General features: G+C 48.7%; 2 protein-coding genes across 2 annotated transcripts in view; both read left to right on the top strand.

Annotated features, from left to right (window-relative positions):
• The first annotated feature begins 908 nt into the window (after positions 1-908).
• On the top strand, positions 909-14,582 carry KPTN (kaptin, actin binding protein). Its single transcript, XM_081962632.1, has 12 exons — positions 909-1,320; positions 2,467-2,549; positions 4,940-5,024; positions 6,179-6,233; positions 7,820-7,895; positions 9,022-9,095; positions 10,061-10,170; positions 10,317-10,430; positions 10,663-10,735; positions 10,840-10,975; positions 12,092-12,301; positions 14,116-14,582. The coding sequence occupies exons 1-12, from the start codon at positions 981-983 to the stop codon at positions 14,254-14,256; spliced, it is 1,497 nt and encodes a 498-aa protein (XP_081818758.1). The 5' UTR covers positions 909-980; the 3' UTR covers positions 14,257-14,582.
• A 2,150-nt stretch (positions 14,583-16,732) lies between these two features.
• The window catches only part of SLC8A2 (solute carrier family 8 member A2), a gene marked incomplete at its 5' end in the record, with an annotated part of 57,915 nt that continues 48,194 nt past the window's right edge, over positions 16,733-26,453 (top strand). Inside the window, one exon of the mRNA XM_081961651.1 lies at positions 16,733-16,835. Within this exon, the coding sequence (XP_081817777.1) occupies positions 16,733-16,835 (103 nt within the window). The remainder of the gene's footprint in view (positions 16,836-26,453) is intronic.

Raw genomic sequence — 26,453 nt, 5'->3', positions numbered from 1 at the left:
TAATAGGGGGGCAACTCACGTAACAAATGTTTCACTTAACGACAAAAATTGGGGCTCAATTGTGGTCGTAAGCTGAGGACTACCTGTAATTGGGAGAAAGCACCAGTAAAGTTATATTACAGGAATTGGACCATTTTTATTAAAGGCATAATGACTAATGTGGGATTTAGGTAAGAAGATAGGTAGTGAGCATTAGTTAAACTTCAAGCATGTTATCAATTAATTTTAATGGGTTACAAATCCATTGTGTTTGTGGAGACCTTTGAAATGACAAACAACCTTTTCAAGTATGTTGAGTCCCAAAAATCTCTCACAATGCTGCAGCTGCCCTTTAGAAAAATCCAGTTTTCCTAAAAAGTGACTTTAAGGTCCCCATAGGCTTTCTTACAGTCAATCAATCCATCAACCAAAATAGAACTGGAAGAGTCCTTGGAGGTCTTCTAGTCCAACCCCTTCCTCAAGCAGGAAGACTCTATACCAGAGGTCTTCAAACTTGGCAACTTTAAGACTTGTGGACTTCAACTCTCAGAATTCAGAGATGGCTGCAGAATTCTGGGAGTTGAAGTCCACAAGTCTTAAAAGTTGCCAAGTTTGGGGACCCCTGCCCTGTGCCTACACTATTTCGGACAAGCGGCTCTAGCGATGAAGCAAAGTCGAAGGGTGAAACGACACAATACTTTAAATGCGGAAAGAACAAGGGCTGCCCGACGAAGCCCACATTTTGAAATAATTTCCATTTAGATCAGAATTAAAACAAAAGCCAAAAAAAACCCTGGTTTAAACAGTCCAGCCTGGCTGTTAGATGACGTCACCGCCTCGCCTCCAGCTTCGCTGCCATCAAAGAGCGCATATTCCGCCCGGTGACGTCACCCGCCGTGCGACTGCACCGTCGAAAGCCCTCCCCTTTGACCGTCGCGTCCTGTTTCAGGGGGGGAGAAGACATGGCGGACGGGGCTGTCCTTGGCGGTGCCTGAATCAGGATGGAGCCTCCCCGCAGCTTCCCCTTCCTGGAGGACAGCTTCACCCGCTTCTCCTCCCAAAGCAACGTCTACGGGCTGGCGGCCTTGCCCGGGGCGGCTCGCGGGGGCGGGCGAGGACAAGAGGCGGGGGCGGAGGATGCCGGGGCAGAGCTCTTCTCCCAATGGGAACCAGACCTTTCTGCGGGGCTGGGGGCGCCAGGCCAGGCGGGGGGGCTTGGGGAAGGCCCTGGGGGGCTCCTGGCGGCCACCCTCAAAGGGAAAGTCATTTATTTCCGCTACCAAGACATGAAGCGGAACCTGCGGCCGGTGGCCAGGGAGGTGCAGTTCACCTACATCCCAGGTAAGGGTGGGAGGTGGGGAGGGCTGCCCATGTCTGGGGTGGGGGGTTTGGGAGTGGGGGGCTGAGGGCTCCTGCCTGGCCTTCCCTACTGCATTAACAGAGGGGTGGTATCAAGATCACATGAAGGGTTAATGCCACTTTATAATACTTTGGTAAGACCACGCCTGGAATCCTGCATCCACATAAGAAGAGGTTGAGACTCTGGAAAGAGGGCAGAGAAGAGCAACAAAGAGGATTATGGGACTGGAGGCTAAAACACATGAAGAACGGTTGCAGGAACTGGGCATGTCTAGTTTAATGCAAAGAAGGACTAAGGGTGACGTGATAACAATGTTCCAATTCCAATATCCAAAACCTCTCGCATCCTGGACATATTGATTTCTCGTTGTTTCAGAAGCAGCGATAAGATATCATAATAGACCAAACTCCCAACACGCTGCCAAAATATATATATATATATTTTATTAAAAGCTATGAAGACATGCCGGACTCTTTTTTCTCTATCAGAGGGAAAAGTTCATCAGGAAAGTCTCTGCCACGTCAATGTAAGGGACCTGCACCTTGTTAATTAGTCTGTTGTTTTTTTAAAAAGGGTGTAAATCTAGCACCTCCATCACTGTCTGGTTTGGCTCTGCAACCCAACAAGACGGACACAGACTTCAGAGGATAATTAGAACCTAATGGTTAGAGCAATTGATCAGTGGAATGGCTTTTTTATACTTATCACCGTTGCAGCATCCTCATATGCATGGTCATATGGTCAAAATTCTGATTCTTATCAACAAATATTTATTATGGTTGCAGTGTCCTGGGGTCATTTGATCAACTTTTATGACCTTTTGACCAGCAAAGGCCATGGGGAAGCCAAATTCATTACATGACCATGTTACTAACTTAACAACTGCAGCGATTCACTTAGCAAGGTCATAAAATGGGGCAAAAACTCACTTAACAAATGTCTCAATTAGCAACACAAGTTTTGGGCTCGAATGTGGTCTTAAGTCGAGGGCTACCTGTGTAGGAAGGAGATTCCTAGTCGTAAAGGATACGTTTGTAAAATGTCATTATCTGCAAGAGATTATTTTCTTTGTGGGATCTTTGGTAGGGTTGCGTAACATTAAGTAGCTCTTTTTTCTTCTTCTCCAGTTGATGCTGAAATTGTTTCTATTGACACTTTCAACAAACCGTCTCCCAAAAGAGGCCTTGTCGTGGGAATCACCTTCATTAAGGTATGCAGGTCATTTCATTCATTCGTTTTCCCTGCAATTCGTTACAAGTGACGTGCCCCCGTTTGCTAGCTTCACTTAAGGTATGTGGCATATTTGCAGAAATCCTGCAGGCTGCAAATCAAACATTTTCTTTGCTGTTGTTGAAAACTCAGGTTGATCACAAAGTTGGACTACTGAGCGGCTGTCCTCAGTAGGTACCTTATGGATCCTGGAGGCTTTGGAATGCCGGAAATGGCCCCGTATCCAGCCTCCAGGGAGCTTCTGGAGGCCATTTTTGCCCTCCCAGAGTCTTGAGGAAAGCTGTCGACTTGATAGTAGTGAAGTGAGGGGAGCCAGATGTCAACTTGTAAAGCGTTTCCATGACTATCAAGTCGACATTAAAAAAAAGGGGGGAGTAGAATTCCATGCATACCTTTGGCCAGAGTCAGGTCTCATATTCCTACAGCTGGTGTATGTGAAATGCGCATGCTCATAGCCTGCTGTAGCATCTTGTTGGTGAATGTGATTTATGACACAGACAGAAGGGAGGGGATACAGGGGTAAAGTTCAAACGCAATTAAGTGGGAATCAGTTTCGGCTCTACCAAAGAACATGCCAGAATGTTGATCCTAATAAATGAATGGATTTCTTTTGAACTTTGTCTCGAGGCTCGTAAATTAATTAGGTCATCCTTTGGAATCTTCACAAAAGCCTCTGGAGCTCGGGGAGGTGAAAATATACACACACAGAGACACAGACACACGCACACACACACACACACACAGAGTGTGGTGCAGGAGGCTGATTAGGCCACGCCCACCCAGCAACCAGGCAGAAAACCCGTTGCTAAAATTCTTGAAGCCCACCCCTGCCTGGGGCACAGCGAAAAAGGGTCATGTGTCGCTTTTTGGAGTGCCGTTTTAACTTTGAACAGCCACTTAACCAATGGCTGTAAGTCAAGGACCACCTACACTTGTATACTGTTTGAAACCTTTGCCTACCGACACCGACTATCCTGCCTCTGAAGTTCCCTGGTGCCTCTGAGCAATTCACGGCTTTATTCTTGGCAGCACGGAAACTACCATTTAAAACAGCAGAGGGCAAACTTGGGACGATGGAAGGCGCCCAGTGCTTGCTCTCTTTTCTGTGTCTAAAGCTGAACCCGTCAGCATCGATGCAAGAACAAAATAGCCTTTTACCTTTGGGCAAATGGAGGTTGACTGCAAGCGAAATAGAATTATTGGAGGCCGTGCAGTGGTCAGAGGTGACTTCAAAGGATTCCTTCAATCCACGGATTTGTCCGGATTTTTCATTTGCATAAATAGCAGTAGCACATAGACTTATATACCGCTTCACAGTGCTTTACAGCCTTCTCTAAGCTGTTTACAGAGTCAGCATATTTCCCACCAACAATCTGGGTCCTCATTTTATGCACCTCGGCACGACGGAAGACTGAGTCAGGAACGAACTGCTAGCAGTTGGCAGAATTAGCCTGCAATACTGCATTCTAACCACTATGAAAAGGAGGGAGGGAGGAAGGGAAAGGAAAGAAAAGAATAGAAGGAAGGGCAATAGCACTTAGACTTATATACCGCTTCACAGTGCTTTCCAGCCCTCTCTAAGCGGTTTGCAGAGTCGGCCTCTTGCCCCCCAACAATCTGAGTCCTCATTTGACCCACCTTGGAAGGACGGAAGGCTGAGTCAACATAGAGCCTGGTGAGATTCGAACTGCCAAATTGCAGGCAGCCGGCAGTCAGCAGAAGTAGCCTGTATTCTAACCACTGGGCCTCACCCCTCAAATCAAAGGAGACTCGTCCCCATACATATGGACAAGGCTGCTTTAATAAGATAAAATCTAGAGGCTACTCTAGGCACTGAGATCTCTGCTTTTCTATGTCTCATACGCTCTGTGTGTGTGTGGGGGTATCTCCTGTCCCTCATATTCCCAGTTGACTATTACTGGTTATTCCGCCTCTTCTTGCTGTTGCTTAGCAACTGGGTGGGACGGAATGATTGGCAGAAGACCAAGGAATATTTTATAGGCTTTATTAACATGCAACGCTGGTGTTAAAAGAAAAAAAAACATTAATACGATAATTGTGTGTGAATTTTCTCTTGGGGGTTTTTTCCTTTTTTTTTTTTTTGCCTACCCGTTTCTCATCTTTTTCCTCGAACCTGTGCCCAAGGGTTCTCCATCACTCATCTTTATCCACTTAGTGACAGGTCGGTGAATAATACAGGCAGTCCTTGACTTACAAGGGTTTAATTTAGTGACCGTTCGAAGTGCGACTAACTGAACAACGGCAGGGATTTCCTTAACAGCGATGGCAGGAAAGGTTGTGAAATGGGGCAGAGCTCACTTAAGAACTATCTCGTGTTTTTTTTTTTAATGGTCTTATTTTCCTTTTCAGGATTCTGGAGACAAAGCCAGCCCTTTTCTTAATATTTACTGTGACTATGAGCCCGGCTCTGAATATAATCTGGATTCCATTGCACGTGAGTTTTCCATCCCTGGCCTCTTCGAGGTTTTCCCTTTAAGAGAATGGATATAAGAAAAATAGGGAGAACCTTCATTCATTCATGCAGGGACAAATGTTTTCTTGTTATAAAACAATACAATGTGTTTCAAACAATTGATTCCCCACAGCGCCTGTTTTAGCAAGAGAAAAGAGACACTTAGTGAGTTGCCCCAAGTGATAGAAACCATGATGACTACAAGACCCAGCATGCAGTGCCTTTTACCTTGCAATCAAGAGACTCCCTTTTGCCGACACTTGGCTTGGTATATTTTTAAAAGAATACCTCGGAAATTGTACCCAGCTGGGATAATAGTACCTATTTCTTGAGGGTGATAATTTCCCTTCAATTTGAGGATATTATTTCTCTTGGGCACTCTCCTAATCCCCTAATGTCAGGGGTGTCCAAACTTGGGAACTTTAAGACTTGTGGACTTCAACTCCCAGAATTCCCCAGCCAGCCATGCTGGGAGTTGAAGTCCACAAGTCTTAAAGTTCCCAAGTTTGGATACCCCTGCCTAATGTAAAACCCTGCAGATCAGGAAGTCTCCAACCTTGGCAAGGTTAAGCCTGGAGGACTTCGACTCCTAGAATTCCCCAGCCAGCTGGCTGGGGAACTCTGGGAGTTGAAGTCCTCCAGGCCTAACTTTGCCAAGGTTCAACAACCCTTTCTATGGATAATCCTCAATTTATGAACCAGAATTGGGACAAGGATTTCCATTGCTAAGGAAGGCATTTGTTAAGTGAGACGGGCCTGAGTTTGTGACCTCCTTAACCATGCGTAAGTGAATCACTGCAGTTGTTAAGTGAATCAAGTGGTCATTAAGTGAATCCGGCTTCCCTCGTTGACTTTGCTTGCTGGAAGCCAGTGGGGAAGGACCCCCCAAGGACAATCACAAGACCCTGGGATGCTTCAACCCATTGAAAATACAGTCTGGTTGAATTTTGATCACATGACTGTCGGGATGCAGTGATGGTCGTAAGTGCGAGGACTGGTTGTAAGTCTCTTTTACAGTGCTCTTGTGACTTTGAATGTTCACTAATGGTTGTAAGTCAAGGGCTACCGGTATCATGCTTGTTTCTCATTGGTGCTTATACGTATTAACTTTTTTTCCCCTTTGGGGTTTTTCCCAGAAAGCTGCTTGAACCTGGAATTGCAGTTCACACCTTTCCAGCTGTGCCACGCAGAGTACGTACCTCAACAAACCTATCCAATCTTTTGCCTTCCCCCGCCGACGTTAACGCAGACGTATCCATGTGGAAGCACCACACATCAGTGTTTATTTGTCATTTAGGAAAGGCAAGGAAGGACGGAAAGGAAAGGAAAGAAGGGCAGAGAAGGCAGGAGAGGAAAGAGAATGGGAGTGGAAGGGAGAAGGCAGGACACGGAAGGAAGGAAAAGAAAGGAGAATGCAAGGGGAGGGAGGGAGGAAAGAAATAGGAATGGAAGGATGGAAGGAAGGAAGGAAGGAGAATGCAAGACAGAGGGAGGAAAGAAGTAGGAATGGAAGGAAGGAGGGAGGGTGGGAAGAAGGAAGGAAAAAGCAAGACGAAGGATGAGATAGGAGAAACGAGAAGGTAAGATGAGAGAGGGCGGAAGGAAAGAAGGAAATAGGAAGGGAAGGGAGGGAGGGAAAAAGAAAGAAAGGGGAAGGAAGAATAAGGAAGGAAGGAGAAGGCAAGCCAAGGAATGAAGGAGGAGAAGAAAGGAGAATGCAAGACGAGGGAGGGAGGAAAGAAGTAGGAATGGAAGAAAGGAGGGAGGGAAGAAGGAAGGACGGAGAAGGCAAGATAAGGATGAGATAGGAGAAAGGAGAAGGTAAGATGAGGGAGGGAGGAAGGAAAGAAGGAAATAGGAAGGGAAGGGAGGGAGGGAAAAAGGAAGGAAGGGGAAGGCGGGATAAGGAAGGAAGGAAGGAAAATTAGTTATTCTCCAGTGAATGATGTTTATGGCCTTGAACTTGGAGATGACGTAAGTCTGTCATGACTAATGTAATTCGGGGAAAACATACCCTTTCTATATTTGTCTGCTTCACTTTCTGAGCTACTGGCTCTCGGCTGCACTCAAGATGCTTGCGTTCTCCACCCAGCTGATGAGTAGAGCTCCAAGAATTTTCTAAATTAAAATAGTTGGAGGTGTACTGCAGCCCCAAAGTTGTTACTATGGTTAAACTCAGCCTTGCTTCCTCTTCGATGAGAAAGTCCTTTATCCCTCATCGTGAGTCACTATCTTAGCCAGGTCTCCTCCCAGATCCTTCCGGACTGGAGAAGGAACAAGGATCTGATCAGGAACACAGGATCATTCCTCCTTTCTCCTTTCTCCTTCCTTCCTTCCTTCCTTCCTTCCTTCCTTCCTTCCTTCCTTCCTCCCTCCCTCCCTCCCTCCCTCCCTCCCTTCCTTCCTTCCTTCCTTCCTTCCTTCCTTCCCCCAGTCTCCATTTAAGTGGACTTGGCAAGAGAGCAATTCCCTCTATGGCCCTATCTCACCTTTGGCAATGCCTATCATATTTTTCAGAGTATAAGATGCACCTTTTCCCCCCCGCAAAAAAGAGGGTGAAAATTTGGGTGCATCTTATACCCTGAATACAGCACTTTTGACCTCCCGAAACCCCGCCCCCTTTGCAGAAATGGACGTGCAGAGGCTTTGGGAGGCTTGCAAAGTGCTCCTGGGGGCTGGGGAGGGCAGAAAGTAGCGAAAACCTATCTATTCTCCTTGTGGAAAATGATGGTGGGATTTCAAAGCTGACCTATCCGATGCTACTTTTGATGGTGTAGAGTCCAGGTTGCTGATCGGCCTGAGACCGTCTTCCTTCTGAGTGGAAACGATCCAGCGATTCATCTTTACAAAGAGGTGAGACCTCCAGATGGACTTTCCCTGCCTGGGTATTCTAGTCCCTCTCCTCTACAGTGCTGTTCTGACCCAGCTCCCCAAACACGACAAGCCCTCCGAAGTGAACTCAAAAGAGGCAGAATATAGGTGGCACCTTGCTCAACAGTCGTAACTGTGAGAGGGATCTTGGAGTCCTAGTGGACAACCATTGAAATAGGAGCCAGCTGTGTGCAGCAGCTGCCAAAAAAGCCAACACAGTTCTAGGCTGCATCAACAGAGGGAGAGAATCAAGATCACGTGAAGGGTTAATTCCACTTTACAAGGCTTTGGTAAGACCTCACTTGGAATACGGCATTCAGTTTTGGTCACTATGATGTAGAAAAGATGTGGCGACTCTAGAAAGAGGGCAGAGAAGAGCAACAAAGGGGATTAGGGGACTGGCTCAAACATACGAAGAACAGTTGCAGGAACTAGGTATGTCTAGTTTAATGAAAAGAAGGACCAGGGGAGACATGATAGCAGTGTTCCAATATCTCAGGGGTTGCCACAAAGAAGAGGGAGTCAAACTATTCTCCAAGGCAAATGAGGGTAGAACAAGAAGCAATGGGTGGAAACTAATCAAGGAGAGAAGCAACTTAGAACTGAGGAGAAATTTCCTGACAGTGAGAACAATGAATCAGTGGAACAGAAATTGCCTCCAGAAGTTGTGAATGCCCCAACACTGGAAGTCTTTAAGAAGATGTTGGATAGCCATTTGTCTGGAACGGTATAGGGTTTCCTGCCTAGGCAGGGGGTTGGACTAGAAGACCTCCAAGGTCCCTTCCAACTCTGCTATTATATTGTATTGAGGCCTTGATTAGGAGCCCCAGCAGCCCCAGCAAAAAGTTTCTCTCTCAATGCAGGCTAACAGCACGAGATGAATAGTTGTCTGCTACACCTATTCATCTCCGCCCCTGCCTTTTATCCCCAGAGTTAGGGAGGGGCTTCACTAGCAACAGTGGCTCTTCTGTCCCAAGGACCAGCCCATAGATTTCCACTGCTCTCCTCTCCTCTGCCTTCTGTTAGGCCCTGGACCCAGCTGTTCCTCCTCTTCTTCATCCCGCAGGACCTACCTGTACCTTGTTTTATTGATTGGTTGATTTTGCAGAATGAAGAGCTCCATCAATTCGAGGAGCAGCCGGTCGAGAATCTCTTTCCAGAGCTTAAGGAGCTGCCAAGCAAGTAGGCAAACCCAGTTTGTTATCAAGGCTTGAAGTGGGGAGGGGGCGGCAGAATGAAAGGGGACGACGGGTCTTGACTTGGCTCAATCATCCGCTAAGCCGTAATGGGGCTGATTGGGTTTAGTTGGACATCTTGTCCGAAACCAACCATTGGGGCTTGCTAATGAAACCAGAGGTTAGTGCGTTAGACGCGGTAGGGACTTAACACAAGTAATCCTCAGCTTATGACATAATGGAGCCCTGACCTTCCTTCTTTTTCTTTCCTTCCTTCCCTGTTACTTTCCTTCTGTCCTTCTCATTCCCATTTTCCTTCCTTCCTTCCCTCCCTCCTCCCTCCCCCTTCTGTTTTTCCCTCCATCCCTTCTTTCTCTCATTCCTTTTCTTCATTTCCTGCCTTCTTTCTCCCCTTGCTTCCTTTCTTCCTCTCCTCCCTCCCTCCTTTCTTTCCTTCCCTCCTTCCCTACCTCACTTCCTTCTCTCCTTCCTTCCCTTCCTCCCTCCCTTTCTCTCCTTCTTTCCTTCCCTCCCTCCCTTCTCTCCTTCCTTTCTTCCTTCCCTCCCTCCCTTCTTTCTCTCCTTCCTGCCTTCCCTTCCTCCTTTCTCTCCTTCCCTTCCTCCCTTCTTTCTCTCTTCTTTCCTTCCCTCCCTCCTTCTCTTCTCTCTTTCCCTCCCTCCCTTCTTTCTCTCCTTCCCTCCTTCCCTACCTCACTTCCTTCTCTCCTTCCTTCCTTCCCTTCCTCCCTTCCTTTCTCTCCTTCTTTCCTTTCCTCCCTCCCTTCTTCCTTTCTTCCTTCCCTCCCTCCCTCCCTTCTTTCTCTCCTTCCTGCCTTCCCTTCCTCCTTTCTCTCCTTCCCTTCCTTCCTCCCTTCTTTCTCTCCTTCTTTCCTTTCCTCCCTCCCTCCCTTCTCTCCTTCCCGCCCTCCTTCCCCCCAAATCTTTCTCTCACGACCCCTCCCCTCTTCGCAGCGTCCTGTGGCTCGACGTCTACAACATTCCCCATTCGGGGCATCGGATCACAGCTTTTGGCTGCCAGAGCGGATACATCCGAGTCGCTCAGGTTGAACCAGCCGAGCGAGGTAAGACCCCCCCACCCTCCCTCCTCCACTCCTTTCCTCCAGGGGGCCTTAGCTCTGGCTCCTCCTCAAAGCTTGGACTGCAGCCTAGTAAGGGAGGGTCGCTTGGGTGGATTGATTGGTGCCTTTTTTCTTCTTCTGGACTGAAGTGGTGCTGCAGAGCTGGAGCATCCAACAGGACGGTCCCATCTCCAAGGTCCTGGTTTTTGCTCTCCCAAGCATCGGCCAGCCAGGTGACCCACCCGGGATTGTGTCTACGAAAGGTGAGACCGGAAGGGAAGGGGAAAGGGGAATTGGGAAGGAGACTCTCCCCCCTTGGTGGCCCAGAGGAGCCATGTAAATCCTTATCTCCACCTTTCTCAACCAACTTGAAGAGGGGTGGACTTCAAGTCCCAGAATTCCCCAGCCAGCATAGGAGTTGAAGTCCACCCTTCAAGGATGGGAAGCACGACGTTCACTCAACCCAACTTCTCTGCTCCTTTGCATCTCACCCAGGCTCCACCGATCCTAACCCTCAAAGCTACAGCGTCCTCGTAACCAGCACCCTCGAACTCTCGGTCGTCTACCGGTGAGTAAAGTAGGTGGAATGGGAAATCTGATCCCCCACCCAACTGGCTTCCGCTTGCTTGAGAGCTTGTGTCCCATCCCCTCCCCCCCCCCTATTCCTTCTAGGAGCGTGCTGCAGAGTGGTCTGGAGGACCAGTTGGTCTTGCCCCTGAGTGACCAGTACGACAGCGTGCTCTGTGCCCTGGTGACAGATGTCGACTTTGATAGCGAGCCGGAGATCCTGCTGGGCACCTACGGGCAGGTAAGAGGTTAGCCATTCCTGTCCTTGGGGCAAAGTGTGGCTGTCTGGTTTTTTTCCAATTAAATTACGATTAAAGGTAGTTTCCTAGATCAGGGGTGTCAAACACAAGGCCTGTGGGCCGGATACAGCCCGCGATGTGGTGACGGAAAATCTCCTGGAAAATTTTCCATCCTGGAAAATGTAAGGAGCTGGCCCACATCGCTTCAGCCCGGTCCACCCAATGCAAAGAGGAAACATGCCAGCAGTTTGGGTAGTGGTGTTAGGCTGGCCACGCCCACCCAGTTGGCTATGCCCACCCAGTCTCTTTCTCTCTCTCTCTCTCTCCCCCTCTCCCCCTCTCCCTCCCTCCCCCTCACACACACACACACACTCAACCACACCCCTGAATCGGCCTTCAATGAAATTAAGTTTGACACCCCAGTCCTAGATTATTGGACAGGTTTTGTTGGGTAAAAACATAAATGGCTTTAAATTTAAATATTATAGCTAGCAATTCAGCATTTCAAACACAAGTAGTCCTCGACTTACAACAGTTTGTCAAAGTTACGACATCTCTGAAAAAAAAGCGAGTTATGACCATTTTTTCACATGATGACATGACCCCCCCCCCGGGACGCTGCAGCCATCATTAACTGCCTGATGTTTGAGGCTTAGCAACTGATTTATGTTGCTAAGCGAGACGGTGCGTAAGTGAGATTTGCCCCATTTTTATCAAACCTTCCTTGCCCCGGTTGCTAAACGAATTTTAAGTTAGTTTTAAGCTAGTCACATAAGTAGTTCTTAAGTGAATCTGGCTTCCCCACTGACTGCTTGCCAGAAGGTCCCAAAAGGGGATCAAGTGACCACGGGACACCGTAACCGTCGTAAGTGAATTATTTGCCAAGCGTCTGAATGTTGGTCACATGACAGCGGGGAAGCTACAACGACTGTAAATGTGAAAAACAGCCAAAGGAGACTTTTTTTCAGTGCTGGCTGTTGTAAGTTTCACCGGTCACTAAACGAACGGTTGTAAGTCGAGGACTACCTGTACTGAGATTTCTAGAGACCTACATGGCTTGATTCCCCCCCCCCCCCATCTCCTGCTTGGCAGTATTATGCAACCCTCTTGTCTTTTAGGAGCTTTTATGCTACAAATACCGGGCTGAAAACACTTGTGTCGCGACCACAGCGAGACGCCCCTGTTCCCAGCAGCCTCGCGGGGGCTTCCACCTCCTCTGGCAGCGCACTTTCCCCAGCCCTTTGTTGTCCATGGACTACGTAGACCTGACCTGCGACGGACTCTGCGAACTGGCTGTGGTGTGTCTGAAGGGGCTGCACATACTCCAGGTTTGTGTGCCGGGAGAAGAAGAGGGGGGGGGGCAGGGTGTAGAAGGCACCTACAGCAAAGCCCCCCCTAGAGGCAGAAGCAGCATTTACCAGAATGTTCATGTCCAAGTTACAATTGAACTACAATTCAATTTACAACGAACAATTACAAATAGGTTACCCTGCAAAAATTCTAGTCCCTTCTAAATGTATTTGTTTCCTTCAACTGCCCCTATGAGCATCCGGAATAATCCAATTGGCGCAAAATGCGGTGGCCTGCATGGTTTTGTGCGGATATGTATCACCTCTCCTGCGGGAGCTGCGTTGGTTCCTGATTTATTTATTTACTAGCTGGTTACCCAGGGTTGCCTGGGTATTTATAAACGTCGAAGCTTTCGTCTGACAGGGAGCCATTGAGAGGGACCTTTCTTCCTCCTACTCCCATGCCCATCATCCCTGCCCTCTTTCTTCCTCCTCCCAGGATCTCCTCTTTCCCACCCTGTCTACGATCCTGGCACTTTGCCCCAAATCCATCAGGCACTTCCCCATTGGTCCACTGGAGGGCAAACATTACGCCTTGCTTTCCAGAGGAAGCTGAGAAGGAACTGACATCAGAAACAATTGCTGCTCTAGGACGCCACACTTGCTCTCCTTATCGGGCCAGGCATTCCAGAATTATGGTGGAACACACACACACACACACACACACACACACCACACACACACACCAGGGGTGTCTTAACCCCCCAGTATTTGTTTCTAGAGGGTAAGTCATCTGTGTACCAAGTTTGGTTGAAATTGCTCGAGATGCTCCAGAGTTATGCTGGAACATACATACATACATACAGCCTATATATATATATGTATGTATGTATGTATGTATGTATGTATGTATGTATGTATGTATATACATACCACGTGCGCGCGTGCACACACACACACACACATATATATATATGTTGTATTTGTACTGATAAAGAAATAATATATATATATATATATATATATATATATATATATATATATATATATATATATATATATATATATATATATATATATATATATATATTTATTTATTTATTTATTTATTTATTTATTTATTTATTTATTTATTTATTTATTTATTTATCAGTACAAATACAACACAAATATAAAAAGGCAACATTAAAAATAAAAATATGGTTTTCTGCCTGCATGGTCTTCTGTGATGAGCCGAAGGACAGAAAGAGGGAGTAGTGACCTTCCTCACATATTTAGGCATACCAGGGGTTGTAACACAAATACATACCTATTTCCCTGGCTCAACTGATAAGGAGGCAAGCCTGTGGCTTAGTGGCTAAGACTCCTGCCTAAGATATAATACAGCCCAGGTTCAAATCCCAGTAAGGGTATGGCTAGCTGATGAGAGCTAATTAGCTCAAAATAGATCTATACTAGTCTCCCTTTATTTATTCATCAGTACAAATACAACATATATTATTATTATTATTATTATTATTATTATTATTATTATTATTATTATTATTATTATAATTATTATTATTATTATTATTATATTATATTATATTATATTATATTATGATGATTTATTTACTGAATTTATATTGCCACCTGTTCTCCCAGGGTGACTCAAGGTGGCTTACAGAATATAAAACCACATTTCAAACAATAAAAACGAACAGAAAGAATCAAATACATTAATATAGTACAACATAACAGAATCAAATTTTCGGAGTTCTTGTATCCCTGTAAGCCGCTTTTGAGTCGCCATGTGCGAAAAGGCGGCAATATCCATTTTCAAACGAGCGAACGTCTTTCCCCCCTCAATGCAGCACAGCCTGACCGACGTCGTCCAGTGCCTCCTAGGGCGGCTTCGGGTGGAAGCGGCAAACCGGGCTCCCCAACCGAATGTTTCCGTGCAGGAGCAAAATTCCAGGGTTGAGGATACGGAGGGCCAAGGACCAAGAATGTGAGGTGCTGGGCTGTGCCTTCCCTCCCCCTGCTCTTTTCATCCCCGAGAAACGAGGAAGCCTCATCCGAAGGACTCCCTTCTGCAGGGCCCCGGAAAGAGCGTGGAAGTTTCATTGAGGCGGCTGCGAAGGGCGGTGAGAAGACCCATCCCTTCCCGTGACGCTTTCGCCGGCATAACTGCGGCCGAGCAGAAACGATGTGCCACAAACACAGGAAGTGCTCTGCGGCCAGCAAACTTTAGTAACTTTACTTGACTCTGGGCCTCCAGTGGGGGGCGCTACTCCAAATGACCCAAACTATCCTAAATAGAAAATAAATATCTGTACAGACTGTCCTTTGACTTAACAACAGATGGTTTAGTGACTATTCAATGTTGCAACGGCTGCTCTGGGGGGGGGGAAGTGACATATGACCGTTTTTCACACTTACGACTCATGGCAGCATCCCCGGGCTCACGAGATCAAAATCTGGCAAACCGCTTCCTATTTATGACGGTCGCAGGGGCCAGGGGATCATCTGATCCCCTTTTGCGACCTTCTGACAAAGAAAGTCAATGGGGCGAAGCCAGATTCACTTAACGGCCGTGTCACTCACTTAACAGCTTTGGTGAGTCACTTTAACAACGGTAGCAAGAAAAATGGGACAAGACTCATTGAACAAATTTCTCACTTGGCGACGTAAATGTTGGGCTCGATGGTGGTCAAGGACTATGTGTATGATGAGTGGGGTCTCCTCCCTGTCAGGACTGATAATCTGGAAGGGCAAGGCTCATAATGGCTGCTAAGTTACTCGAACCTGGAGTCCTCTCTGTCCACCGCGCAGTTCCCCAGAGCTTCTGAGAGTAAAGTCCTCTTACTCTTCTAACAGGGTGGCTCAGTGGCTGAGACGCTCTGAGCTTGTCGATCAGAAAGGACGGCAGTTCGGCTGTTTGAATCCCGAGCACCATGTAACAGAGTGAGCTCCCGTTAACTTGTCCCAGCTTCTGCCAACCTAACAGTTCGAAAGCATGTGAAAAATGCAAGTAGAAAAATAGGGACCACCTTTGGTGGGAAGGTAAACGGTGTTCCGTGCACCTTCAGCATTGAGTCATGCCGGCCACATGACCATGGAGACGTCTTCGGACAGCACTGGCTCTTTGGCTTTGAAACAGAGATGAGCACCGCCCCCTAGAGTCAGGAATGACTAGCACATACGTGCGAGGGGAACCTTTACCTTTTAAGCCGATGGAAAAGGAAGGAATCCAGCCGAAAGCCATTGGATGCCATATCAGCTCACACAAGATGTATGCAATCTACCCTGGCAGGAACTCGAACCCAGTTCTTGCTTGGGAGCTGCTCGGGAGTGTTGGATGTTTTGAATCAAGCTAGAACTGGGGCGAAATTTCCCAAAAGTGAGAACAGTGAAATCGGGAGAACGGTTTTTGCCTCCAGTGGTTGTGGGTGCTGCCACACTGGAGGTTTTCAAGAAGAGAGTTGGACAGTCTGGAACCGGTAGAGCAGGGGGTTGGACTAGAAGACCTCCAAGGCCCCTTCCAACTCTGCTTTTCTCTCATTCTGGCTTTTTGTCCAGGCAGATTTTTTAATAAAAGAAGGAGCCTCCTCTTTCAGCCCTGGGGCCAGGAGCAGCAACAGCTGGGGTAACTTCTATCGTTAACCCTTTGAAAGGAAGAGGCAGCCCCATGGGCTTGCGAGTCAAAGACCCCCTTCAGAGTTGAGGCTAAGAATACCCATCAATTGAGCCTTCTGCCTGTTGAGGGGGTGTTGGTACTAACGGAGAAGGCTGTGGGTGTCCCTGCTCTTCCCCACACCAACATCTCCAGATTCTGGCCCTCCTCCTCCTCCTCTTCTTCCTCTTCCTCCTCCCCCTTCTTCCTCCTCTTCTCCTTCCTCTTCCTCTTCCCTCCTTCTCATCCTCTTCTCCCTCTTCTCCCTTCTTCCTCCTCTTCCTCCTCCTTTCTTTTCCTCTTCTCCCCCTTCTCCCTTCCTTCTCTTCTCCCCCTCCTCCCCCTTCCTCCTCTTCTCCCTCCTCCCCCTTTTTCCTCCTCTTCTCCTCCCTTCTCTTCTTCCTCCTCCCTCTTCCTCCTCCTCCTCTTCTCCCTCCTCCTTCCTCCTTCTTCCCCTCTTCTCCCTCCCCCTCTTCCTCCTCCCTTCTCTTCTTCCTCCTCTTTTCCTCCCTCCTCCTCTCCCCCTCTTCCTCCCTCCTCCTCCTCCTCCTATTCCTCAGCACAGCGACAAAGCTGTCCCTGTTCCAGATTTTGCTGGCGAATGAGAACAGATGGCCTGGGAGAAAGAAGAGAGCTGAAGTTTGCAGCATTGCAATTAGGGGTGGGGTGGGGGGTTGGGGTATCTTAGCCTGATGGGAAAGGGTGGGAGGGGGCGACCGTAGCCGTGTCCTTGTCAGGTCAGGAAGCCCCACAGCGTCTCCTTGGTACGCAAGGTGTGTTTGCCTTCACCTGTAGGAAGTGTGGGGGCTGTTCAGATGCCTTCAGGCGAGAGGAATCACCCCACGGCTGGGAAGGAGGTGGAGCCAGAGTTCCTCTCGTTGCATAAGTCACACAGCAGCGTGTCTCCTGGGGATGGAGGTGTGTACATGCGTACCTCGGGCTGTTGACATCCAGGAATCCAAATTCTGAGGAGGGCTGGAAACAGATTCTGCAAAATCTCTTATTCCGACGAGCTTCTTAAAAGCTGCAGAAAGCAATATTTCCTTATGTGTTTCAATCACCGACCACCACTCAGACAACGGATTGTGAACTGAATTTCTCCTGCATAGCCCGATCACATAGTTTCGTCGCGAAGTACATGTATCCAGCTAGTAGACCATGGTTAGGAACCGTGGGATTTCAAACCTGCCTAGAAGGAAAATATCCACACAACATTCCCATTTTCGAGATTTGGAAAGGGAGATCCCTTTTTCCTCGACTCAACCCACCTCGCAGGGGTGTTGTTGTGGGGAAAATGGGAGGAGGGAGGAGTAGAGGTAGTCCTTGACTTACAAGAGTTCGTTTAGTAACCGTTTGAAGTTGCAAGGGCACAGAAAAAAGCAACGGGTGGCCGTTTTTCACACTTACGACCGTTGCAGCATCCCCAAGCTTGGTTTCTTATTTATGACAGTTGTAGCGTTCTGGGTTCATGTGGTCCCATTTTGCGACCTGACAAGCAAAATCAACGGGGAAGAAACCAGATTCTCTGAACAGCCCGGTGGTTAACTTAGCAGCTGCAGTGATTCGCTTCACAAGGGTGGCGTCGTAAAACAGGGCGAAACTCGCTTAACAAACATCTCACGTAACAACAGAAATAATGGGCTCAATTGTGGTTGTAAGTCGAGGATCACCTGCATTAGGAATGGCCGCAGCCTCCGGTTACCAATGAAGTAATAAAAGGTGGGATAAAAATCTAATAAATAATTTCTACTGGGAAAGAAGCACCCTGGGACTGCCGGCTAGGATTTGGGTTCGAGTCCTGCATCCGGTGAGGCCAAAAGGCAAACCTTCCAGCCTTCAGGTCGGGCTTTTTCCCTGAATGAACGTGGGAAGGCTTGAGGGAGGTAGAAGCCTAAACTCGGCCAATTGGTAGGCAGGAAATCAAATTCAAGGCGGCTGGAGGCGCCGTCCGAGATGGGGAGCTGTCCGGCCTCCCTGGTGCTGAAATGGTTCTTCCGTCCCTGGGCGAGAGAGCGAGTCTAGGAAGGCCAAGTGGGGAGAACTGGCAGAGTTGACCCTTTATGTTGTGTCTCTCCTGCCAAGGCATTCCGGACCCGGCATTATCCGAGGACCCCAGATGGATTCAGCCTCTGGCTACTGGAGATGATGGGGCTTGTAGTTTCCCCATCTTTTGATGGGCGCCTTCTTGTTCCGCTGTTGGAGGGCGCTGACCCCCTCCACCGACCCTTTCAGGGTCCCCTTCCCCGATGCCCAGCCTTCTCCTCTTCCTCCTCCTCTTCCCTCCTCTCTCCTCCCCTCCTCCCTCCTCTTCTTCCTCCTCCTCCTCTTCCTTCTTCCTTTCTTCCTCCCCTCCTCCCCCTTCCTCCTCCCTCCTCCTCTTCTTCCTTCCTCTTCCTTCCCCTCCCTCCCCCTCTTCTTTCCTCCTCCCCCTCCCCCCTTCGTCCTTCCTCCTCCTCCTCTTCCTTCTCCCCTCCTCCTCTTCCTTCCTCTTCCTTCTCCCGCCTCTTCCTCCTTCCTTCCTCCTCCTTCCTCTTCTTCCTCCTCCTCTCCCCTCCTCTCTCCCCCTCCTCTTCCTTCCTTCTCCCCTCCCCCTTCCTCCTCCTCCTCCTCCCTTCTCTTCTCCTCCTCTTCCTTCCTTCCTCCTCCTCCTCCCTCTTCTTCCTCCTCCTCTCCCCTCCCTCCTCCTCTTCCTCTCCCGCCCGCCAACCCCTCCCTCCCTCCCTCCCTCCAGCCCTCGCCACCTCCCCCAGAGGCGGGCTCTCTCGGCTGCGAGCGAGGCACGCGGGCGGGCGGGCTGGCTGGCTGGCTGGGGCCGCTTCTCTGCCAGCGGCCGCTCTCCCGGGGCTCCTGTCTTGGGGTCTCCCCCCCGCCTCCCGCCTCGCCGGCCGCCCCACCGAAGCCACCCACCCCGGAGGCCCGCATGGCTAGGAAGTGACCGGGTGGGCTCGGCTCAGCCATCGCAAAGGAGGAAGGAAGGGCTTGGGGAGGTAAGTGGCGATCGCAGCTGTTGGCGGGGCTCAATGCCGCTTTCCCGGGGGCTGAGCATTCCCTGCTCCTTGGCTCCACTCCACCGCCAGCCCCTTCGCCTGCTGCCCCGTCTAACCCTCCCCAGCCTTTTGGGATTCTGCTACGACCCCACCTCTCCAGCCTGGACTGGGCTGGCGCGGGGGCTCCCTCCGTCCCTTCCTGCTGGGGGATCCCCTCCCTGGCTACCAGCGAGGGTGTGGGAGGACCGAGGGATGGAGGGAGACAGCTTTAATACCCTCGAGGAATTGTTGGCCAGTTAGGACCGAGAGCCAGCTGGATTTTACCCAGAGGAGGATAGGAAATAGAGGGGTCTCTGCGTCCCCCCTCCAATGGAAAAGAACCGACTAAAAGGAGCAAGCAGCCTTGTCCTTCTTCCTTCTATCGTGCTTCTCCCCCCCCCCCCCACAACCATCTTTTCTGTCTCCCTGGGTGCCTCCCAGGCGTCGGGCTAGGACAGTTGCTATAGACACAACTTCCGAGGTGCCGAGTAGATCGTTTTCCACCTCTTCCCTCGCTACGGGCGGGGCGGCGGCGGGCGGGGGGAGGAAGATACGCGTTCAGCCCTACCCAACCCCTCCCGTCTCACCAGCCTCAAAAATGTTTTTGTGATTCACCGGACCAATGGGATGGGCAAGGGGGGAGGGAGGGCAGAGGAACGCAGGATCTTGGGGGTGAGGGGAGGGAGGGGGATGCGTCCAGCAAGCACATATCTTTAGTGTGTGGGGGTCTGTATACGTCGATCCAGAGAAATGGTTGCCCCCGGGAATTGGCACAGGGTTCGAATTCCCCCACCACCATCAAAAAAAAGTTGCAAATAGGGGTCTCTAGGAGAGCTTGATGGCACGGGAGGGGCTGAAACGTTGAAGGGGAGGTGCCAATCGCAAACGTTACAGTGATTTAGGGATGGCAACCCACCCTGCCCGTTAAATGCCTTTAAAGCATTTGTATGTTTTCGTCTCGAGTATCTTCCATCCAGATTCCCGGGGTTTTAAACAACCAGTGGATGTGATTTGATTTAAAAACAAACAAACAAGCCCATCTTTTGGCATCCGGGTGCCCAGGTTCCAGGCTTGGAAGGCTGGCTGATGGGCTCCCAAAGCAGAGAATAAAACATTTGGAACGGGCTTGAAACGATGGGCACGAAGCCCCCAGGAAATATGCAATGTGAAGGAAGCGTTTTTTTGCTGGAGTGGCAGGGATTGGGGGGGGGGGTGTCCCAGGGCCTCTGTAGCTAGGGGAGCTTGAGGAAGCAATGGCCCTGTGTGAGCCCCTTGGCTGGAAAAAGGAGAAGTGTGAAATTGCAGAAATCCCTTCAAACCATTACACATCTCAGCTGCACCAGGGAAGGAAGGAAGGAAGGAAGGAAGGAAGGAAGGAAGGAAGGAAGGAAGGAAGGAAGGAAGGAAGGAAGGAAGGGGGTGGAAAGCAGGGAGGGAGGGAGGAAGAGGGAGGGAGGGGAGGAGGGAGGGAGAAAGAAGGGAAGAAGGAAGGAAGGAAGAGGGAGGGAAGCAGGGAGAGGGGGAAGCAGGGAGGGAGGGAGGAAGGAACGAAGAGGGAGGGAGGAAGAAAGGAAGGAAGAGGGAGGGAGGGAAGAAGGAAAAAGGGAGGAAGGAAGAGGGAGGGAGGGAGGAAGAAGGGAAGAAGGAAGGAAGGTAGATAGGTAGGTAGGTAGGTGTTGGAGAAAAAGGATGTTTTCTGATTTTAAAATCTCTTCAAATGCCTAAATTGGCCCTCTGTAGAGTTAAGTGCTCTCATCTATCCACAGGACAATTTGTTTGTGTGTATGTGTGTATGTGTGAATTTGGCAGGGATTCCTTTCTTCCTCATATTGAATTTAGATCCTCCGTCCTCCGCCTGGGGTTCTCCAGTTGTACGGTACCCAGCTTGTCCTCGACTTACGGCCGCAATCGAGTCCCACATTTCTGTCGCTAAGCGAGGACAGGGGGCTAAGTGAGTTTTGCTCCCTTTTTCTAACAGCCTTGTCTGGCCCCTTTGGGAAGCGAACTGCTGCAGTTGGCTAAGTTAGCCACCCGGTTTGTTAAGCGAATCCGTTTTCCCCCTTGACTTGACTCGGCTTGTCGGAAGGTCGCCCAAAGGGATCATGTGACCCCAGTACGCTGCGACCGTCAAATACGAACCCATGGCCGAGTGTCCGAATTTTGATCACGTGACATTCGAGGAGGCTGCAACGGTCGTAAGTGTGACAAACAATCCTAAGCCACTTTTTTTTTTAACAGGGCCGTTGTAACTTGGAACGGTTGCTAAGCCAACCGTTATAAATCGAGGATTTCCTGTACATGCCTTGAGCCTTTCTTAGGGAAGACAGGAAGGAAGTTTATACGCTTGCAGGCCTGTCCCGTTTCTCACGCAAGATTTGGCACTGAAGCCAAAGTGCCAGACTGGTTTTGTAACAGGATAACAGAGTTGGAAGGGACCTTGGAGGTCTTCTAGTCCAACCCCCTGCTCAAGCAGGAGACCCTCTACCATTTCAAATGGTTCTCCAACCTCTTCTTAAGAACCTCCAGTGTTGGAGCTTCTCCACAGCTTCTGGAGGCAAGTTGTTCCACTGATTAATTTTTCTCACTGTCAGGAACTCCTTCGTTCTAGGTTGCTTCTCTCCTTGATTTAGTTTCCATCCGTTGCTTCTTCTCCTGCCTGCTGGTGCTTTGCAGAATAAATTGACCCCCTCTTCTCTGGGGCAGCCCCTCAAATCTTTTAATCTTTTCATGATCGGTTACTATTGCATTACACAGGGAGACGTTTACTTTTTATTATCCTTTCTTCCCCATCCTGGGAAAGATTACAGCTGCATGCAAACCAGATTTCCCAAAGGTGCTTTTTTTTCCCCAAGAGGCAACTGGACTTTCTGGATTTTCTTGGAAGACATTTCGCTTCTCATCCAAGAAGCTTCTTCCGCTTTCTGGATGAGAAGCGAAACGTCTTCCAAACCACTTTTGGGACAACCGTGAGCTGGAGGACTGAGAATCTCCATAGTCCAGGGATCTCCAACCTTGGCAACTTTAAGCCTGGAGGACTTCTGGAGCTTTGCTGGCTGGGGAATTCTGGGAATTGAAGTCCGCCAGACTTAAAGCTTTGCTGGCTGGGGAATTCTGGGAATTGAAGTCCGCCAGGCTTAAAAGTTTTGCTGGTTGGGGAATTCTGGGAATTGAAGTCTGCCAGGCTTAAAGCTTTGCTGGCTGGGGAATTCTGGGAATTGAAGTCCGCCAGGCTTAAAAGTTTTGTTGGCTGGGGAATTCTGGGAATTGAAGTCTGCCGGGCGTAAACTTGCCAAGGTTGGAATCCCCTGCCATAGACAAAAAAGCCAGATGTTCTCCCATTGCTACCTTGGCTGAGCTCAACGGAAAGCACTGGTGTGTTGTATCGCTGCCTCGTAATTTGCTGTTAGTGCCAAGGAAGTGATAAGGAGGAGGGAAAAGGAACAGGTGTAGCTGGTTGTTTACTCCATGCCATGCGTGAGTAAATTTGCACCAACTACCTTCTACTCCAAGAGGCAGATATCCTAGTAACAAGTCCCAATCTGCTACGGGGGAAAAATCCAGATGGCTAAATCCATGCATCAAAATGTGGAAGAGATCTCTTCCACACCTTTCTCTGCCATCAAAAAAGGCACTTCCTCCCCCCCACCCCTTACCTTGCTGTAGTATAGTATTTGTAACCCCCTCCCACACAATAAGGGGATGCAGTGGCTCAGTGGCTAAGACAGTGGTTCGAATCCCTAGCGCCGCAGAAGGGAGTGAGCTCCTATTACTTGTCCCAGTTTCGGCAGTTCGAAAGCACGTAAAAAAATGCAAGTAGAAAAATAAGGACCACCTTTGGTGGGAAGGTAACTGCGTTTCGTGCCCCTTCGGTGTTGAGTCATGCCAGCCACATGACCACGGAGACATCTTCAGACAGCACTGGCTCTTCGGCTTTGAAACGGAGATGTGCAATGCCCCCTAGAGTCGGGAACGACAAGCACGTATGTGCGAGGGGAACCTTTACCTTTGCCCATACAGTACTTTCCCCTGTGAAACTCCTGTGCTTTTGTGGTCTCCCCTCCTGTGGTTTGCAAAACTCTCCTTTTTGTGATCTCCTGCAGCTCCTCTCTTTCTACAAACTGTAGAACTATTTTCCCACAAATAGAATAGGCAACACCCAGAAATGAATTGGTAGATGTGCACCCCTGGGCTAGCTCAGATTTAATTTGCCACCTTATTCCACCGCTGAAAGGAAAGAGGCACAAAAGACATGCTGGCATACGACAATTGCCAGATTTTATCTCCTGCACCCAGAGATTAAACGGAGCCCGGGAGATGCTACCGAACCTATATGGGGCTGTGGGAAAGGGGGAGATACAGAGCCCCCAATGATCCCCACTGGAATGCAGACGTACGCCGTTTTGCATTTTCCAACCCTACCTATTCATCGTTCTTTGAATATCGGGTTTTCGTTTTAAAATGTAACGGCGCTGGGTATAATAAGGAGAAGTCTGTCCAAATATGCATGTATTTATGGAAATGCGATCTCCAGACGTTTCAGGAGAAAAAAAGCTGCACAGCTTAACAAAATTGCAAAGAAAACCGCATATGTTTGAAGTAACCTGTACCCCAAGTACATTAAAATATTAATGCAACCCCTTTTAAAAACACACACACAAAAAAAAAAACCCAGCTTGAATGGTTGGCATTTGTACAGATTTGATAAAAATAAGAAACTGCAAGAAACAGAAAGGGAGCCTCCTTTGCTGAATGCAGATGTTCTGGTTTGTTTTTTTAATTCCTAAAACCGTTTCTGGTATAGCATCTTTACAGATGCAGCATCACATGCATGTATAATATTTCAAGATTTAAGTATGCAGACATTCCCAGTGCCCCACTCTCCCCTCCCCAAACCCAGGACTGTAATTTGCCATCCTAGTCTCTAAAGAATTTAGAGGCAATGTTGGCAGGAGCCCAGATTAAGGATGTGTTTTTGTCATGGTGACAACTGCAAGGCTATGGGTTAAGTTCTCTAAGAAAACCTTCTGCTTTCCAGTCTGTTCATGCAAACTGGAACTCTGACCTTCCTGCAGCTGGAGAAGCATCTCTTTGGATGCATTTGAAGAAACGTTGCAGAAATTGGGTTTGGCTAGTTCAGTGAAAAGGAGGACCGGGGGGAACATGATAGCAGAGTTCCAATATTTGAGGGGCTGCCACGAAGAAGAGGGGGTCCACCTGATTTCCAAAGCACCAGAAAGCGAGGCAAGAAACAATGGATGGAAACTAATCAAGGACTAGAACTCACCGTCTCCTGGTGATTGGCCCAAAGACACCCAGTCATCTTTCATGCCTAAGGCAGGACTAGAACTCACTGTCTCCTGGTGATTGGCTCAAAGACACCCAGTCATCTTTCATGCCTAAGGCGGGACTAGAACTCACCGTCTCCTGGTGATTGGCCCAAAGTCACTCAGTCATCTTTCATGCCTAAGGCTGGACTAGAATTCACCATCTCCTGGTGATTGGCCCAAAGACACCCAGTCATCTTTCATGCCTAAGGCTGGACTAGAATTCACCATCTCCTGGTGATTGGCCCAAAGACACCCAGTCATCTTTCATGCCTAAGGTGGGACTAGAATTCACCGTCTCCTGGTGATTGGCGCAAAGTCACCCAGTCATCTTTCATGCCTAAGGTGGGACTAGAGCTCAAGTTCATTGGCACACTATCTGAGGAATTCTGGGAGTTGAAGTCCACACCTCTCTGAGTTGCCAAGTTGGAAAAACTCTGTCCTAAAAGGAGATGCATTCTCCTTTTCGGTGCATCTATCGATTGCTGGTGTTTTTTTGCACACTAATTATAGACAGACGTGTGCAAGAGCGGAGGCTGTGGAAAGTGGGTGGGCCCAAAGGAGTTCCCTAGCAACTGTTTCTAGCGGTAGAAATGACGTGACCTGGGATCGTTCAATGGGAGCCCACTCCTATCCCTTTGCAGGGGAAGCTGAGACCCCCTTCGGGAGCACATGTGAGGCCGGTCTTAGGAATCATGTCCATTTCTCCCGCACAGAACACACGGCTCTCAAGAGGGTATTAAATCCCACCCCTCTCTAATGAGGCTTTATTGACTTGCAATCTACTTTGGAAGCCGCTCTGCACATTAATGAGAAAAGACCTTTTTAATTTTGACTAATTTTCTCCCTTGCCTCGCCGGGTCGGGGTATTTCAAACGTGTGCTAATCCCCATGTACTTCCAAAGGGAGAGGGAGAATGTTCCTTAATCTAAAGACTTTTTCTTCCAGAAGGCCAGAATAAACGTTAGTATTGATTCTGCAAGAAACTTTAAATATCAAGAGGAAGCGGCTTGACTTATTACCTCTGGTCTTCCCCCCACCCACCCACTTGGAGGGACCTTTATGTGTTATTTTCCAAAAGAAGAATATTTTCATAGGACAGAAATGCATTCAGTTTTGGTCGCCACGATGTAGAAAAGATGTGGAGACTCTAGAAAGAGTGCAGAGAAGAGGAACAAAGGATTAGGGGACTGGAGACTAAAACATATGAAGAACGGTTGCAGGAACTGGGTATGTTTAGCTTAAGAGAAAGAAGGACTAGGGGAGACACGATAGCAGTGTTCCACTATCTCAGGGGTTGCCACAAAGAAGAGGGAGTCAAGCTATTCTCCAAGGCACCTGAGGGCAGGACAAGAAGCAATGGGTGGAAACTAATCAAGGAGAGAAGCAACTTAGAACTGAGGAGAAATTTCCTGACAGTTAGAACAATTAATCAGTGGAACAGAAATTGCCTCCAGAAGTTGTGAATGCTCCAACACTGGAAGTCTTTAAGAAGATGTTGGATAGCCATCTGTCTGGAACGGTATAGGGTTTCCTGCCTAGGCAGGGGGTTGGACTAGAAGACCTCCAAGGTCCCTTCCAACTCTACTATTGTATTGTATTGTATAAAGCCATTTGGATGAATTTTTGCCAATTACCAGGAGATGCTGAAGTCTAGTCCCACTTTAGACATAAAAGCTGGTTGGGTGACTTTGGGCCAATCACCAGGAGACAGTGAATTCTAGTCCCGCCTTAGGGATGAAAGTCAAGTGGATGACTTTGGACTAATCACCAGGAAACGGTGAGTTCTAGTCCCACCTGAGGCATAAAGCTGACTGGGTGACTTTGGGCCAGTCGGTCTCTCTCAGCTCAATCCACCTCACAGGATTGTTGCTCTGGTCAGGAAAATGGGAGGAGCAGGGAGCATTAGATACAGTCATTGCCTAGAAAAGATGTATTCATTTTTAATAAAAAACAAATAAATGTAACTGTAACACAGTGACTGAATGTATATGGAATCCCAGTCTTCAATGAAGGTATTACAGTGTGTCTCTGTTAGGTAGAGGAATACTGCTCTTGAACATGGAGTCTCCACCATGCTGAACATTTACTAGTTGCTTTCTTCTCTACGGAGATTCTCCGGCCATCCAGGTCACGACGGTCCCAAAGGGGCTTCTTCAGGAGGCAACCGGTCTTCCTGCTTTTTT

Source organism: Natrix helvetica, assembly GCF_964273705.1.
Source record: "Natrix helvetica genome assembly, chromosome: 9".
Classification (NCBI taxonomy): Eukaryota; Metazoa; Chordata; class Lepidosauria; order Squamata; family Natricidae; genus Natrix; species Natrix helvetica.
This window is presented reverse-complemented; position numbering and strand designations above follow the sequence as displayed.